Raw genomic sequence first — 14,307 nt, 5'->3', positions numbered from 1 at the left:
TTTAAATAAAATCTTTTTGATATATAATTACAGAATTCAGCCTTTCAATGCGTACAATTTGGCTTTTAATATATTCACAAAATTGTGTAATCATCACTACTTTTTAATTTCAGATCATTTTTATTACCGCCAATAGAAACCCCATACCCATTAGCAGCCAGTCCCCATTCCTTCCTTTCTCCCCAGCCCTACAACCACTAATCTATCTTCTGTTTCTATTGATTTGCCTATCCTGGAAGTTTTATAGGAGTATGCTCATACAGCATGTGGCCTTTCGTGACTGGCTTCTTTCACTTAGCATTATGTCTTCAAGGTCCATCCATGCTGTAGCATTTGTCAGCATTTCCTTTCTTTTTATTATCAAATAATATTTTACCCATATGTAGCTTATTAAAAATGCTTCTTAGAAAAATTTGAAAGCAACACAAAACTATTTTTAAAAGTTGGATGTAGAGGCCTGACCTGTGGTGGTGCAGTGGATAAAGCGTCGACCTGGAACGCTGAGGTCGCCAGCTCAAAACCCTGGGCTTGCCTGGTCAAGGCACATATGGGAGTTGATGCTCCCTGCACCTCCCCCTTCTCTTTCTTTCTCTCTCTCCTCTCTAAAATGATTAAATAAATAATACAAAAAAAGTAGAAAGCAGCAGGCCCAATTAATTTGAACTATCTTATTCAACTCAATATATCCAAATATAGTGCTCAAAAAAAAAAAGTTGGATGTATAATAATACCAAAGGAACTTTTTTTCCCTTTGAAACATTTGAGATGTCAAGTTGGAACCTCAGCAGGCCAACTTGAGGCACTAGATGTGTATTTCCTGCAAACAAGGTCGTTCTACATTGCCACTATTATCACCATCCAAGTCAGGAAATTAATATTGCAACACTACTGCCAGCTGGTCCCCATTTAGAATCATGTTGCATTTAATTGTCACGTCCCCTTAGTCTCCTCAGAGATGTAATTTTATACACTGCTTTTTTATTTTATCTTGACATATGATGGTTCTATCCATCTATTATACAGATAGGATATCACAGATTCTAATAAAAGGCAAGCCTTTTCTTGGAAACCTTCCCCCTTTGTTTTATGACATTTAAAAAAAAGCTGATATTACATAGTTTTACTCTCAGCTCCAAGAGGTGGATCATCTGAAAAGTTAATTTTGCTTATCCTTGAAGAAAATCTTCAGTGCTCGTTGTATTCCAGCCTCTGTCATCCCTTCCTCTTTTGTCCCAACTTTCCCTTACGCATCACTCACAGAGGGCTTTTCCCCAAAGGTACGTGGAAACAACCGAAAACAAAGCTGCTGTCTCTGCTCCTCCTCCCTCTTGAGAGGTTTGTATAAATGTGAAGCTTTTGCTTTTACTGACTCACATCACCACTTCCCTGGCATGACAGTGTCTCTGTTCTATTCTTTTGCATCAGGTCAGCAACAGCCCACTGTCAGAAGAGGCTGTGTTGGGATTTGAGTATGGGATGAGCATTGAGAGCCCTAAGATACTACCCCTCTGGGAGGCCCAGTTTGGCGATTTCTTCAATGGTGCCCAGATTATCTTTGACACGTTCATCTCTGGAGGTTGGTTTTGGCATATGGCTGTGTAGTGGACACATGGCACCAGTCTTAGGGAAACAAATGAATAAAAAGGGGCCGTAGCTTCTTATGAGATTACTTGTATCACAGACTCTGGGGAGAGTTGGGCTTGCCCTGTTATCTACTGGGGTATGGCAGCCGTCAGAGTTCAATAAGCTGCTGGAGGGCTGGGTACCACTCAGTGGCTGTGCAGGGAGGACCTTCCCATCTACAGAGGAATGTGTTTAGCTGTAGGAAGCAGGATATGTACCTACTGGGTTCTAAGTAGTTTGACTTTTGGCTACACTCTTGGGGTTTATGGAGGAGCTATGACATGAATCACAGCAGGCAGTGGTGACATAGTGAGGATTTGTGATCACAGTGAATGACAGCCTTCACAATCCGCCTTCCTCAATCTGGGGGCACTCAGATTGTGTATCTGAACATTAGGAGTTATGCATCTTTATTATTTTTAATAATTATTTATAAAAGCAATAGGTGCTTACTGTAAAAATTCAAAGTATAGGAAGTACCAGTGTGAGTCTCCCCCCAGACTCTCACCCCAGTTTAGGGGGAACCTCTTGGATTTTGACTGTGCACTGCAGATCCTTCCCTTGATTGTTTTTCTGTAACTGTAGTTGTAAGAAACATGTCAACCAGTATCACCTCAGTAAATGTAATTTAAAGTAAAAAACAATTAAGAAAAACAAACATGCCTTGAGGAGACTGGACTTTGACATGTCCAGTGACTGTTTCAAAGTGTCATGTCCTCAGCTTGAGGACAGTCACCTGTGTTGTCGGGGCTGCTACAAGGAAAGTAGGAACTGTCCAGTCTTGATAAGAGTTGTGCCTGAAGTGGAGTCAGCATGGCCCTGCTGTCCGGGGAGCCGGACGCTCACCATTGAGTTTGTCTTCCACTTGCTAAAGCCCAGGACATGTATCAGTCTAGGGTTTCAGCTGGTAGAATGGATATTTTTCCTCCCAAGTATGGTGTAACAATGCTGGACAGTAGTACATGTAATGAAAATAGTTTTGGGGAGTCAAGCAGCGAACTAACACTTGTTCTGCTCTCCAAATCAGATCAGACCTCTCATTTCTGCTTCCTCTCCCACTGCTTTTCCAGGGGAGGCCAAGTGGCTCCTCCAGAGTGGCATTGTGATTCTCCTGCCTCACGGGTATGACGGGGCTGGACCTGACCACTCCTCTTGTCGCATAGAGCGTTTCTTGCAGGTATGTCCAGTGCCTTTTGGATTTGTAGGAATGTTTCTTCTGCTTTTAAGGTGCTTTGAACTAGAGCTACCTCCTCCAGATCCCTAATGTGCACCATAAACTGTCAGACATTGTAGTATTTGAATGAAACATATTTAAGGTCCTGGAAGTGGCAAGCCTGGCAGCCCCATTGCCTCCACTGAGCTCTGTTGGGGCTTCTGTTCTAGATTTTGCCTTTATTTCCCCCCCGGGGCTGCCCTGGCACACACTCTCCAAATTGGAGTGAACTAGTCAGAGTTGTCAGTGTTTTGTCAGCTCGCTTCCTCTCCTCTCCATGGCTTCTGGGGTGGGTTAGGAGCCATGTCTTAGCTTTCTGTCCCACCAGGGTCGCCTGAGATGTAATTCCTTGCCTCGACTTTTCAACCTTGTTAGCTGCTTTCAATTTTGTTTTGTCTTTAAAACAAACAGACAAACCAAGCTATCACTGTGTTTATTTCATTAGGAGAGTGAGATTCTAACAGTGCTTCCTTCTACTATCTTAATCCTACAGTAGTCAGAATCTGTATTTTTTTAAAGGTCCCTTCCAGATACTTCTTGCAATCAGCTGTGTTTGGGAACAGCCATGTAAAAATACACAGACTCAGGCAGATGAGAGCCATCAGGTCTTTCCTCTGGTTAATTCTTCATAGGCTGTGAATTCACCTTCTGGTATTTTCTATAATGGAGGGAATACCTTTTCTCTTCATCAAGAGCCCTATGCTTCCTTTGGATAGCAGATGTCATTATGATTAAATGAGATGATCTGACCGTTACCCTTTCGTTTCTCTCCCAGATGTGTGACAGCACAGAGGAGGGAGTGGATGGGGACACTGTGAATATGTTTGTGGCACATCCCACGATGCCTGCTCAGTATTTCCACTTGCTTAGGAGACAGATGGTCCGGAACTTCAGGAAACCTCTCATTGTTGCTTCTCCAAAGATGTTACTCAGGTTCCCTGTGAGTGGAAAAAGCTGATTGGGAGCCTTTCTCCTCTTGTTGTTGTTGTTGTTATTATTATTATTATTTAACTGCATTTTTAAATTTTTCTGTATCTAATTATAGTTCTAAATTGCAGAAACACCTTTTTAGTTTTAATTGGCATTGCTGCTTGCTCTCTCTCTCTCTCTCTCTCACACACACACACACACACACACACACTCTAACTCTCTCTCTCACCTTTAAAGAATAACTGGAAATATAGGTAGCTCTCTGTTTCACTTTAATGAAGGACAGGATAGCAGATACTATCACACTCCCATCCTGGTCCCAGAGGAAACAGTTTCATAGAAAAAGTTTAAAAGTCCAAATGTACTACTGTGGTGATAATTACAAGTTGGGAATTTAGAGCATTTTGATCAAAACAAGTGGTGTTATTGCTTAACTTTTGTTTAGATTTTTTTCTGTTAAATGATTTATCACAGGTTCCTGTTTCAGGAAGCACAACATCATAACAATATAGCTTACTGTACACTGCTTTAAACATTTACATTTTTTGAAAGTGTACGTTTTCCCTAAACGAAGTGTTCAGTACACAATATATTTTTAATCACAAATACGCTAGTTTTCAAATGGCAGAGTTCAGGTAATAAATACTAGTAAGCATATATTTATCCCATCTGCTATGCTTTTTTTCAGTTTTATATGAGAATCTTAATTAGGATGTATATTCAAGAAAGTTACATTTATTTGTGTGTTACTGATGAGATGAAATGTCAGTTACATTTTGGTTGTTTAGGACTAGCTTGTGCTTTGTAGAAAGGTTTGAGAGTATAGATTTGGAATTAACTGAAGGGTGTTGAGGAAAATTGCAAGTGATGTGCTTTTCACTTAAGCAGTGCCTAGCATTTGAAGGGCAGTAAGGAAATACTCTTATGATCGGCACATGTGTGATCCTAGAGAGAATGCCTCCTTAAATTTTGTACTCCAGGCACCTCAACAGTCTTACCCTCGTTCTTACTCTGGGAATCAATATCAAATGTAATGATATTAAATGTAATGCATGTATATTACCAAATGTTAAGTGAACTATTAGAAATTTTATTGAGACTCTCCTTTGTTGTTTGAAACTGAGACTAAGAGTTCATATTCTGTGGAGAGTGATTTGACTTTGGTGACAGGTACACAACACAATCAACAGTATAAATGTTATGAAGATGTTTACCTGAAACCTATGTATTCTTATTTATTTATTTATTTTTGCATTTTTCTGAAGTGAGAAGCAGGGAGGCAGAGAGACAGACTCCCACAAGCACCCGACCAGGATCCACCTGGCATGCCCACTAGGGGGCAATGCACTGCCCATCTGGGGTGTTGCTCCGTTTCAACCGGAGCCATTCTAGGACCTTAGGCAGAGGCCATGGAGCCATCCTCAGAGTCCAGGCCACCTTTGCTCCAGTAGAGCCTTGGCTGCGGGAGGGGAAGAGAGAGATAGAAAGAAAGGAGAGAGGGAAGGTGGAGAAGCGTATGGGCGCTTCTCCTGTGTGCTCTAGCCTGGAATTGAACTCAGGACTTCCACATGCTGGGCTGATGCTCTGCCACTGAGCCAATCGACCAGGGCCCCATGTACTCTTATTTATTTATTTTTTAAATTTAGTGGGAGGAGGGAAGGCAGAATCTTCCTTGTGACTGGAGCCACTTTTTTAGCACCTGAGTCAGAGGCCATGGAGCCATCCTCAGCAGCCAGGGCCAACTTGCTTTAATCAAGCTATGGCTGCAGGAGGGGAGAAGAAAAGAGAGAGAGAGGGGGGGGGGCAAGAGGGATAGGAGTAGAAAAGCAGATAGGCACTTCTCTTTTGTGCCCTGACTAGGAATTGAACCCAGGACATCCACATGCCAGGCAGACGCTCTACCACTGAGCCAACTGGCCGGGGCCTATGTACTCTTACTGATCAATGTCACTCTGTTAAATTTAATTTTCTAAACTAATTAATTAATTTTTTTAAGTGTTCAGCCTGACCTGTGGTGGCGCAGTGAATAAAGCATCCACCTGAAATGCTGAGGTAGCTGGTTTGAAACCCTGGCTTGCCTGGTCAAGGCACATATGGGAGTTGATGGTTTCTGCTTCTCCCCTCCTTCTCTCTCTGAAACGAATAAATAAAATCTTTAAAAAAAATTTTTTTAAAGGGTTCCTATTCTGGCCCTAATATTTCATCCCTAGTCCAAGTCTAATATATAACTTATCAAATAAAAGAAGCCTTACTTGGGAGCCTTAAAAAATATGAACAGCTATCCCACATATTTTCAAATGAAAAACTACTCTTATTAAGTAGTCAGTTATCTTCATTAAACATATAAATTCTTTTATTAATTAAAAATTAGTATGGCCATTATTAAATTCTGATTTCCTCCTGAAAGTTTGATTATTGGTGCAAATGACTTATCAGAATGTAAGTCAACCTTTTCTTTTGATGGCCAGATTGGATATGACTTACCACATGACAAACATGACTCAGGGATACAGGAAGTTTGTGTGTCACATTGTACTTAAATCCCACTCTAATTTCCCACCTGGCTCGAACTGCAGCTCCTTTTATTTCCTGCCCTAGGAAGTGAGGATGGAAAAATCACATTGATTAGTAATAAGAGTAGCTGAATAGTTAATATGAATTTTTTTAGTTATATCACAGTGTCCCAGCATCATTGTGGCTGCCCAAAATGGCCTAGCCAAAATGCCATATACCCATTTGGGACTAGATTGTAGAGAAATGCACCAGATAATAGCAAAAGGGATCAAATTCCTAACCTTAACTTCATCTATTTTGTACTCTTTTAAGTTTTTTGCAACAAGCATTTACTTAAATTGAGGTCATTAATAAATTTTTTTATCACTGAAATATTTACTTAATTGTTTCTACTTGTTGGGACTAATATGTTTCACTTATTAATCAAAAACTTAAAGAGCCTGACCAGGCGGTGGCGCAGTGAATAGAGTGTCAGACTGGGATGCGGAAGGACCCAGGTTCAAGACCCTAAGGTCATCAGCTTGAGCGTGGGCTCATCTGGTTTGAGCAAGGCTCACCAGCTTGGACCCAAGGTTCTGACTTAAGCAAGGGGTTACTCCATCTGCTGAAGGCCCACGGTCAAGGCACATATGAGAAAGCAATCAATGAACAACTAAGGTGTTGCAACGAAAAACTGATGATTGATGCTTCTCATCTCTCTTTGTTCCTGTCTGTCTGTCTCTATCTATCCCTCTCTCTGACTCTCTTTCTCTGTCTCTGTTAAAAAAAAAAATACACTTAAAGAGATCCCTAGCCAATAAGCTCAGTTGGTTAAAGCATCATCCAGATACACAAAGGTTGCCGGTTCAATCCCTGGTCAGGGCACATGCAGGAGTAGTTCAATGTTTCTGTCTCTCTCTCCCTAGCTCTTTCTCTCTAAAATCAATAAATAAACAATTTAAAAAACTGAAAAAGAGAAATAGTTGCCCTAGCTTAGCTGTTTTGGTTCACAATATAAATTCTATAAAATGTTTCTAATTCCAAAAAATAAGCATACTTTTTATTAACGATAAAGTTTGTATAGCCTGACCTGTGGCGGCGCAGTCGGTAAAGCATCGACCTGGAACGCTGAGGTTGCCAGTTCAAAACCCTGGGCTTGCCCTGTCAAGGCACATATGAGAGCAGATGCTTCCTGCTCCTCCCCCGTCTTCTCTCTCTCTCACTCTCTGTCCTCTCTAAAATGAATAAATAAAAAAATATATTTTAAAAAAAGTTTGTATGACCAAACTGAAATTTTGATTCTTAAAATTATATTGTGGCACCAGACAAAAGACAATCTTATCTCACCTCAGGAAAATAATTTATTCTGTAGTACTTATAACTGAAGTTTTATTTTGGAAAGCTATTGTATTTATTAGTATATATGTTTATTTATATTCCTAGATGAGAATTTAGATCCTGTTTCTTGGTAAATATATCTTATGTAAGTAAAGGCATCGTCAACTCCTGCCCACTGTTTGATAGATTTATGGCTTTTCCTTCCTTCTTAGGCAGCTGTGTCAACTCTTCAAGAAATGGCACCAGGAACAACATTCAAACCGGTCATTGGTGATTCTTCTGTGGATCCAAAAAAGTAAGTTGATGTGTATTTCTGTGTTCATACCTGCAGTAGGGATTTTAATTGGTGGGTAAAGAAGCTCATGTTAAGGAACCCAAAGTAACCCAAATCTCCTCCCTCCGTTAAGTGTGGAGGGCAGGAGTTAGAATATACATGGAAGAGTGAACTTTGGGGGCATATGTTGCTAAAGAAGGCTTGCCAGGGCATTGCATATGACTGAAGCCAGCTACAGAGCCCACTGCTTCATTACTGAAATGCCTAAACCTATGTGGTCTCCCTTTCCTCCTGATACAGTTCTTATTTAAGGTATTTCTCCCACACCCTACTGTCCCTTTTCTACCTAACAGTGTTAAGAGTCTAGTGTTCTGCTGTGGCAAACACTTCTATGCCCTGCTGAAGCAAAGAGAATTTTTGGAGGCCAAGAGGCACGAGTTTGCCATTATCCGAATAGAGGAACTCTGCCCTTTCCCACTGGACTCATTACAACAGGAGATGAGCAAATACAAACATGTTAAAGGTAATGGGTTCTTGGATTTTCAGATATCTAAAACCCATTGGAATTCTCTCAAATGAAAAGAGGTTATGGGGCAGTGAAAGTTATTAGGAAATTGGATCTTGTGGGATCTGAAGATACAAAAATAATGAGTCAATGTCTTCATGTCTTTTTTGGTGTTTCTTTTGATCTCCTCTTCTCTCATCTAAGACATCTAATTTCTTGATATTTTGAAGGGAATCACTATCATTTATAATAAAACAACTATAATTGTAAAAGATGAGCCTTTCAACATATAGAGCTGGAATAATTAGATGTCTTTATATACCTTATATAGAAATTAAATAAAAATTGATCATAGACCTAAATGTAAAATGTAAAACTACAGAACTTCTATAAGGAAATCTTTGTGACCTTGGGTTATAGAAAAAGTTCTTGGATATAACACTAAAAGCATGTTCCATAAAAGAAAGATTGGACTTTATCAAAATGAAAAGCTTTTGCACTGTGAAGGGCACTGCAAAGAAAATAAAAAGACAAGTCACAAACTGGGAGAAAAATATTTTAAGATAGATATCTACAGGCACTTTACTGTAGAATCAGATGGTAAATAACTATATGAAAAGATGCTCAATATAGTGATAATAAAATGCAAATTAAGCCAAAATGAGATATGGCTACATACCTATTTGAATGGCTAAAATGAAAATGAGTCCTGGCTGGTTAGCTCAGTTGGTTGGAGCGGCATTTCTATTTAGCAGGGTTGCAGGTTTGATTCCTGGTCAGAGCGCATATAGGAATCAACCAGTAAATACAGGGATATGTGGAGCAATGAATCAATGTATTTATTCTCCTCCCTTCCTCTCCTTCTTCTTCTCTCTCTAAAATCAACAGTAAATAAAAATTTTAAAATAAATAAAATAGCCCCTGGTGGGTGTGCCAGGTGGATCCCGGTCGGGTGCATGCGGGAGTCTGTCTGACTGTCTCTCCTCGTTTCCAGTTTCAGAAAAATACAAATAAATAAATAAATAAATAAATAAATAAATAAATAAATAAATAGAAACAGGACAACAAATAGACAATATCAAGTGGTGATGAGGATGCAGAACAGCTGGAACCCTCATTCACTGCTGCTGGGAATGCAAACTGGTACTGTCACTCTGCAACATAGTTTGTCAGTTTCTTTCTTTCTTTTTTTCTTTCTTTCATTTTTCTTTGTTTTTTTCTCTCTTTCTTTGTTTCTTTTTTAAGTGAGAGGAGGGGAGACAGACAGACTCCCCCATGCACCCCAACCTGGATCCACCCAGCAACCTGTCTGGGGATGATGCTTAAATCAGCTGAGTTATCCTCAGTGCCTGAGACCAATGCTCTGACCAATCGAGTGCTGGGGCTGAGTTTGTCAGTTTCTTTTACATAGAGTTATCATACCATGAATGGTCCCACTCCAAGGTGTTTACCAAAAAGAATGGAAAGCATGTCCCCAGAAAGATCTGTATGTGAATGTTTATAAAATCTTTATTCATAATTGCTTCAAACTGGAAACAACCAAAATGTTCTTCCACCTGTGAGTGAATAAACAAATCTATGGTATATCGATACTCAAGGTCATACTACTCATCAGTAAGAGAGTCAGCTATTGCTATCGGCCAAATCACAAATAGATTTTTCTAATTCAAGGAAGCCAAACCCCAAAAGGCTACATACTGTATGATTCTATTTATCTGATGTTCTGGAAAACACAAAATATTTTAGCTAGAGAAAAGATCAGTGATTACCAGAGGTCAGGAGGAAGAGGAGGTGTTGAATACAAATGGACAGGATGAGGACATTTTTTGGGTTGATAGAATTGTTCTGTATCATTATTGTGCTGGTGGATATATATATTATTACGCATTTGTCAAAAGAAAAGAAAAAGAAAGAAGATAAGCAATACTATGTCATATTAGAAAAATTTGTGTGTGTGGATAGATAGATAGATAGATATAGTGTGTATATATTTATGTTGTATATGTTTATTTGAGGTACTGAGATGAATTTTCTTTTTATAGATTTTATTTGGAGTCAGGAGGAACCTCAGAACATGGGTCCATGGTGTTTTGTTTCTCCAAGGTTTGAAAAGCAACTGGCCATAAAGGTACTATGTGTGCCTCTCTTGTAGTGTTTTTTTTTTTTAATTTATTTTATTTTTTTAATTTATTCATTTTTAGAGAGGAGAGAGAGGGGGAGAGAGAGAGAGACAGAGAGGGAGAGAGAGGAGAGAGAGACAGAGAAAGAGAAGGAGAAGGGGGGAGGAGCTGGTAGCATCAACTCCCATATGTGCCTTGACCAGGCAAGCCCAGGGTTTCGAACCTGCGACCTCAGCATTCCAGGTCGACGCTTTATCCACTGCGCCACCACAGGTCAGGCTTGTAGTGTTTTTATATCTTGTTTTTACTTGAGTGCCAACAAATGGTTTTATCCCTTATCAATGCAGTTCATTTAAAGATAAACTAAAATATTAAGTCTAGTTTTATATTTTATGTTTATAGCTATTCATTTTTTTAAAAATTAAATTGAATGGGAAGACATTGATCAATAAAAGTACATATGTTTCAGATAGACATCATGACTGTAGTATAATTTGAAGTCAGGTTATGTGATACCTCTGGCTTCATTTTTTTTTCCTCAGGATTGCTTTGGCCATTTGTGGTCTTTTATTATTCCAAACAAATAAAGTGATTTTTTATTTTATTTTTTTAAAACATGACATTGGAATTTTAATGGGGATTGCATTAAATTTGCATATTGCTCTGGTTAATATAGCTGTTTTAACTATGTTGATTCTTTGGATCTATGAACATGAAGTATTTTTCCATTTCATTGTGTCTTTTTCAATTTCTTTCCATAATGCTTTCTAGTTTTCAATATATAGGTACTTCACATCCTTTGTTAAGTTTATTCCTAAGTATTTTATTTTTTTTGTTGCAATTGTAAAAGAAGTTGTTGTTGTTTTTTTTCATTCATTTTCTGAAGTTTTATCCTTGGCATATAGGAAAGCAATAGACTTTTGTATATTGATTTTGTATTGTGAGACTTTACTGTATTGGTTTGTTTTTTCTAATACACCTCACAAAAATTAGGGATCAGGAAACGTGCAGATACTCCAGTACTTTCAGCCTTCTATATAGTGCATTTTCACCAATGAAAGAAAAGTTGGTTTTGCATCTCATTTGCATAATCAAACAACTTTCTTTGACTTGTCATTTGCTTTTCTGATGTTCTTGTTTAATAAAAAAAAAACCAAGTGCTTCTTTTTTTTAATTGATTCATGTTCATTTTGAAATCCCCTAATTTTTGTGAGCAATATAGTTTTTCGGTAGAGTCTTTGGGGTTTTCTGTATACAGGATCATGTCATCTGCATAAAGTGATGCCTTTACTTCTTCTTTCCCAGTATGATGCCTTTTATTTCTTTCCTTTGTTTGATTGCTCTGGCTAATACTTCCAGCACTATGTTGAATGAGAATGGAGAAAGTGGGACATCCTTGTCTTTTTCCTGATTTTAGAGGAAAAGCTTTCAGTTTTTTACCATTTAGTATGATCTTGGCTGATGGTTTGTCATATATGACCTTTATTATATTCAGGTACTTTCTATACCCATTTTATTGACTGTTTTAAACATAAATGGTTGTATCTTATCAATAGGATCATATAATTTTTGTCCTCTGTTGTGTTGATGTGGTGTATTAGGTTGATCAATTTGCATATTTTGGCCCTGGCCGGTTGGCTCAGTGGTAGAGCGTCAGCCTGGCGTGAAGAAGTTCCGGGTTCGATTCCCAGCCAGGGCACACAGGAGAAGCGCCCATCTGCTTCTCTACCCCTCCCCCTCTCCTTCCTCTCTGTCTCTCTCTTCCCCTCCCGCAGCCGAGACTCCATTGGAGCAAAGATGGCCCGGGCGCTGGGGATGGCTCCTTGGCCTCTGCCCCAGGCGCTAGAGTGGCTCTGGTTGCGACAGAGCGACGCCCTGGAGGGGCAGAGCATCGCCCCCTGGTGGGCAGAGCGTCACCCCTGGTGGGCGTGCCAGGTGGATCCCGGTCGGGCGTATACGGGAGTCTGTCTGACTGTCTCTCCCTGTTTCCAGCTTCAGAAAAATACAGAAAAAAAAATTTGGCATATTTTGAGCCATTCTTGTGCTCCTGGAATGAATTCTAGTTGATTATGATGTATTATTTTTTTAATGTACTGTTGTATTTGATTTGCTAATATTTTATTTAGGATTTTTGCATCTGTATTCATTAGATATATTGGTCTGTAGTTTTCTTTTTTTATATTGTTTTTGCCAAGTTGTGGTATCAGAGTTATATTGACCTCATAAAATGAGTTAGGGGGTATTGTTTCTTCTACTTTTTGGTACCCCATCTTTGAATGTTTGGTAGAATTCACTAGTGTAGCTGTCTAGTCCTGGACTTTTTATTTTTGAGAAGGTTTGTGATAATTGTTTCTATTTCCTTCCTGCTTATGGGTTTATTTAGGTTTTCCACTTCCTCATGACTCAGTCTAGGAAGATTGTGTAGTTCTAGGAACTTACCATTTCTTCTAGACTGTTGAATTTGGTGGCATATGATCTTTCATAGTATTCTACTATGATATTTTGTATGTCTGTGATGTCTGTGGTAATTTCTCCTCTTACATTTTGGACTTTATGAGTCATTTCTCTTCTTTCTATAGTGAGTGTAGTTAGGGGGTTGTTAATTTTATTGATAGTTTCAAAGAACCAGCTTTTTATGGTATTAATTTTTTCTATAGTTTAGTTTTTTTGTTTTGTTTTCTATTTCATTTAGTTCTGCTCTAATTTTTATTATTTCCTTTTTTCTGCTGACTTTGGGTTTTCTTTGTTCTTATTTTCCTAGTTCTTTCAGATGTAATACTAGGTTATTTACTTGGGATCTATCTTGTTTCTTGATATAAGTCTGTAATGATATAATCTTTCTTCTTATTACTGCTTTCACTGCTTCCCAGAAGTTTTGATATGTCATTTTGTCATTTTCATTTGTCTATATATATCTTTTGATCTCTGCTTTTATTTCTTCTTTGACCCAATCATTTTTTCGAAGTATGTTTGTTGTTTAATTTCCACATTTTTGTGGGTTTCTTTGCTTCCTTTTTTTTCAGTTGATTTCTAATTTGAAAGCCTTATGCTTTGGTATAATTTCAATCTTCTTGAATTTGTTGAAGTTAGTTTTGTGAACCAGCATATGGTCTATCCTTGAGAATATTCCATACGCACTGGAAAAGAATGTATAATCTGATGTTCTGGGATAAAATGTTCTGTAAATGTCTCATGTCCATTTGGTCTAGTGCAATGGTCGGCAAACTCATTAGTCAACAGAGCCAAATATCAACAGTACAACGATTGAAATTTCTTTTGAAAACCAAATATTTTAAACTTAAACTATATAGGTAGGTACATTCCTTATCAAGGTAGTGCCTGCACATGGTATTTTGTGGAAGAGCCACACTCAAGGGGCCAAAGAGCTGCATGTGGCTCATGAGCCGCAGTTTGCCGACCAGGGGTCTACTGTGTTGTTTAAGGCCAATATTTCTGTATTAATTTTCTATTTGGATTATTTATCTAAAGTTGTCAATGGTATGTTGAGAAATCCAGCTATGATTGGGTTTTTGTCTGTTTCTAGTTTTAGATCTGTTAATAGCTGTCTTATATATTTTGGTGCTCCCTGGTTTGGTGCATATATATTAAGAAGTGTTATGTCTTCTTGATATAATGTCCCCTTTATCATTATGAAATGTCCATCTTTGTTTTATGACCTTTGTTGTCTTGAACTCAGACAGATACCTGCTTTTCTTTGGGTATTATTTGCTTGAAGAATTGTTTCCCAAACTTTTCCTTTGAGTCTGTTTTTGTTTTTGAAGCTTAGATGTGTCTCCTGAAGGCAGCATAT

The 14,307-nt window shown here is 38.5% G+C and overlaps 1 protein-coding gene across 3 annotated transcripts in view; it reads left to right on the top strand.

Annotated features, from left to right (window-relative positions):
* Window positions 1-14,307, top strand: part of DHTKD1 (dehydrogenase E1 and transketolase domain containing 1) — a 75,481-nt gene that overhangs the window by 47,127 nt on the left and 14,047 nt on the right. For all 3 annotated transcript variants that reach the window (XM_066278789.1, XM_066278787.1, XM_066278788.1), the window contains 6 exons: window positions 1,426-1,576; window positions 2,694-2,800; window positions 3,612-3,776; window positions 7,810-7,892; window positions 8,225-8,394; window positions 10,419-10,504. In XM_066278789.1, coding sequence (XP_066134886.1) covers window positions 1,426-1,576; window positions 2,694-2,800; window positions 3,612-3,776; window positions 7,810-7,892; window positions 8,225-8,394; window positions 10,419-10,504 — 762 coding nt within the window. The remainder of the gene's footprint in view (window positions 1-1,425; window positions 1,577-2,693; window positions 2,801-3,611; window positions 3,777-7,809; window positions 7,893-8,224; window positions 8,395-10,418; window positions 10,505-14,307) is intronic.

Source organism: Saccopteryx bilineata, chromosome 5 (genome assembly GCF_036850765.1).
Source record: "Saccopteryx bilineata isolate mSacBil1 chromosome 5, mSacBil1_pri_phased_curated, whole genome shotgun sequence".
In the NCBI taxonomy this organism is placed as follows: domain Eukaryota; kingdom Metazoa; phylum Chordata; class Mammalia; order Chiroptera; family Emballonuridae; genus Saccopteryx; species Saccopteryx bilineata.
This window is presented reverse-complemented; position numbering and strand designations above follow the sequence as displayed.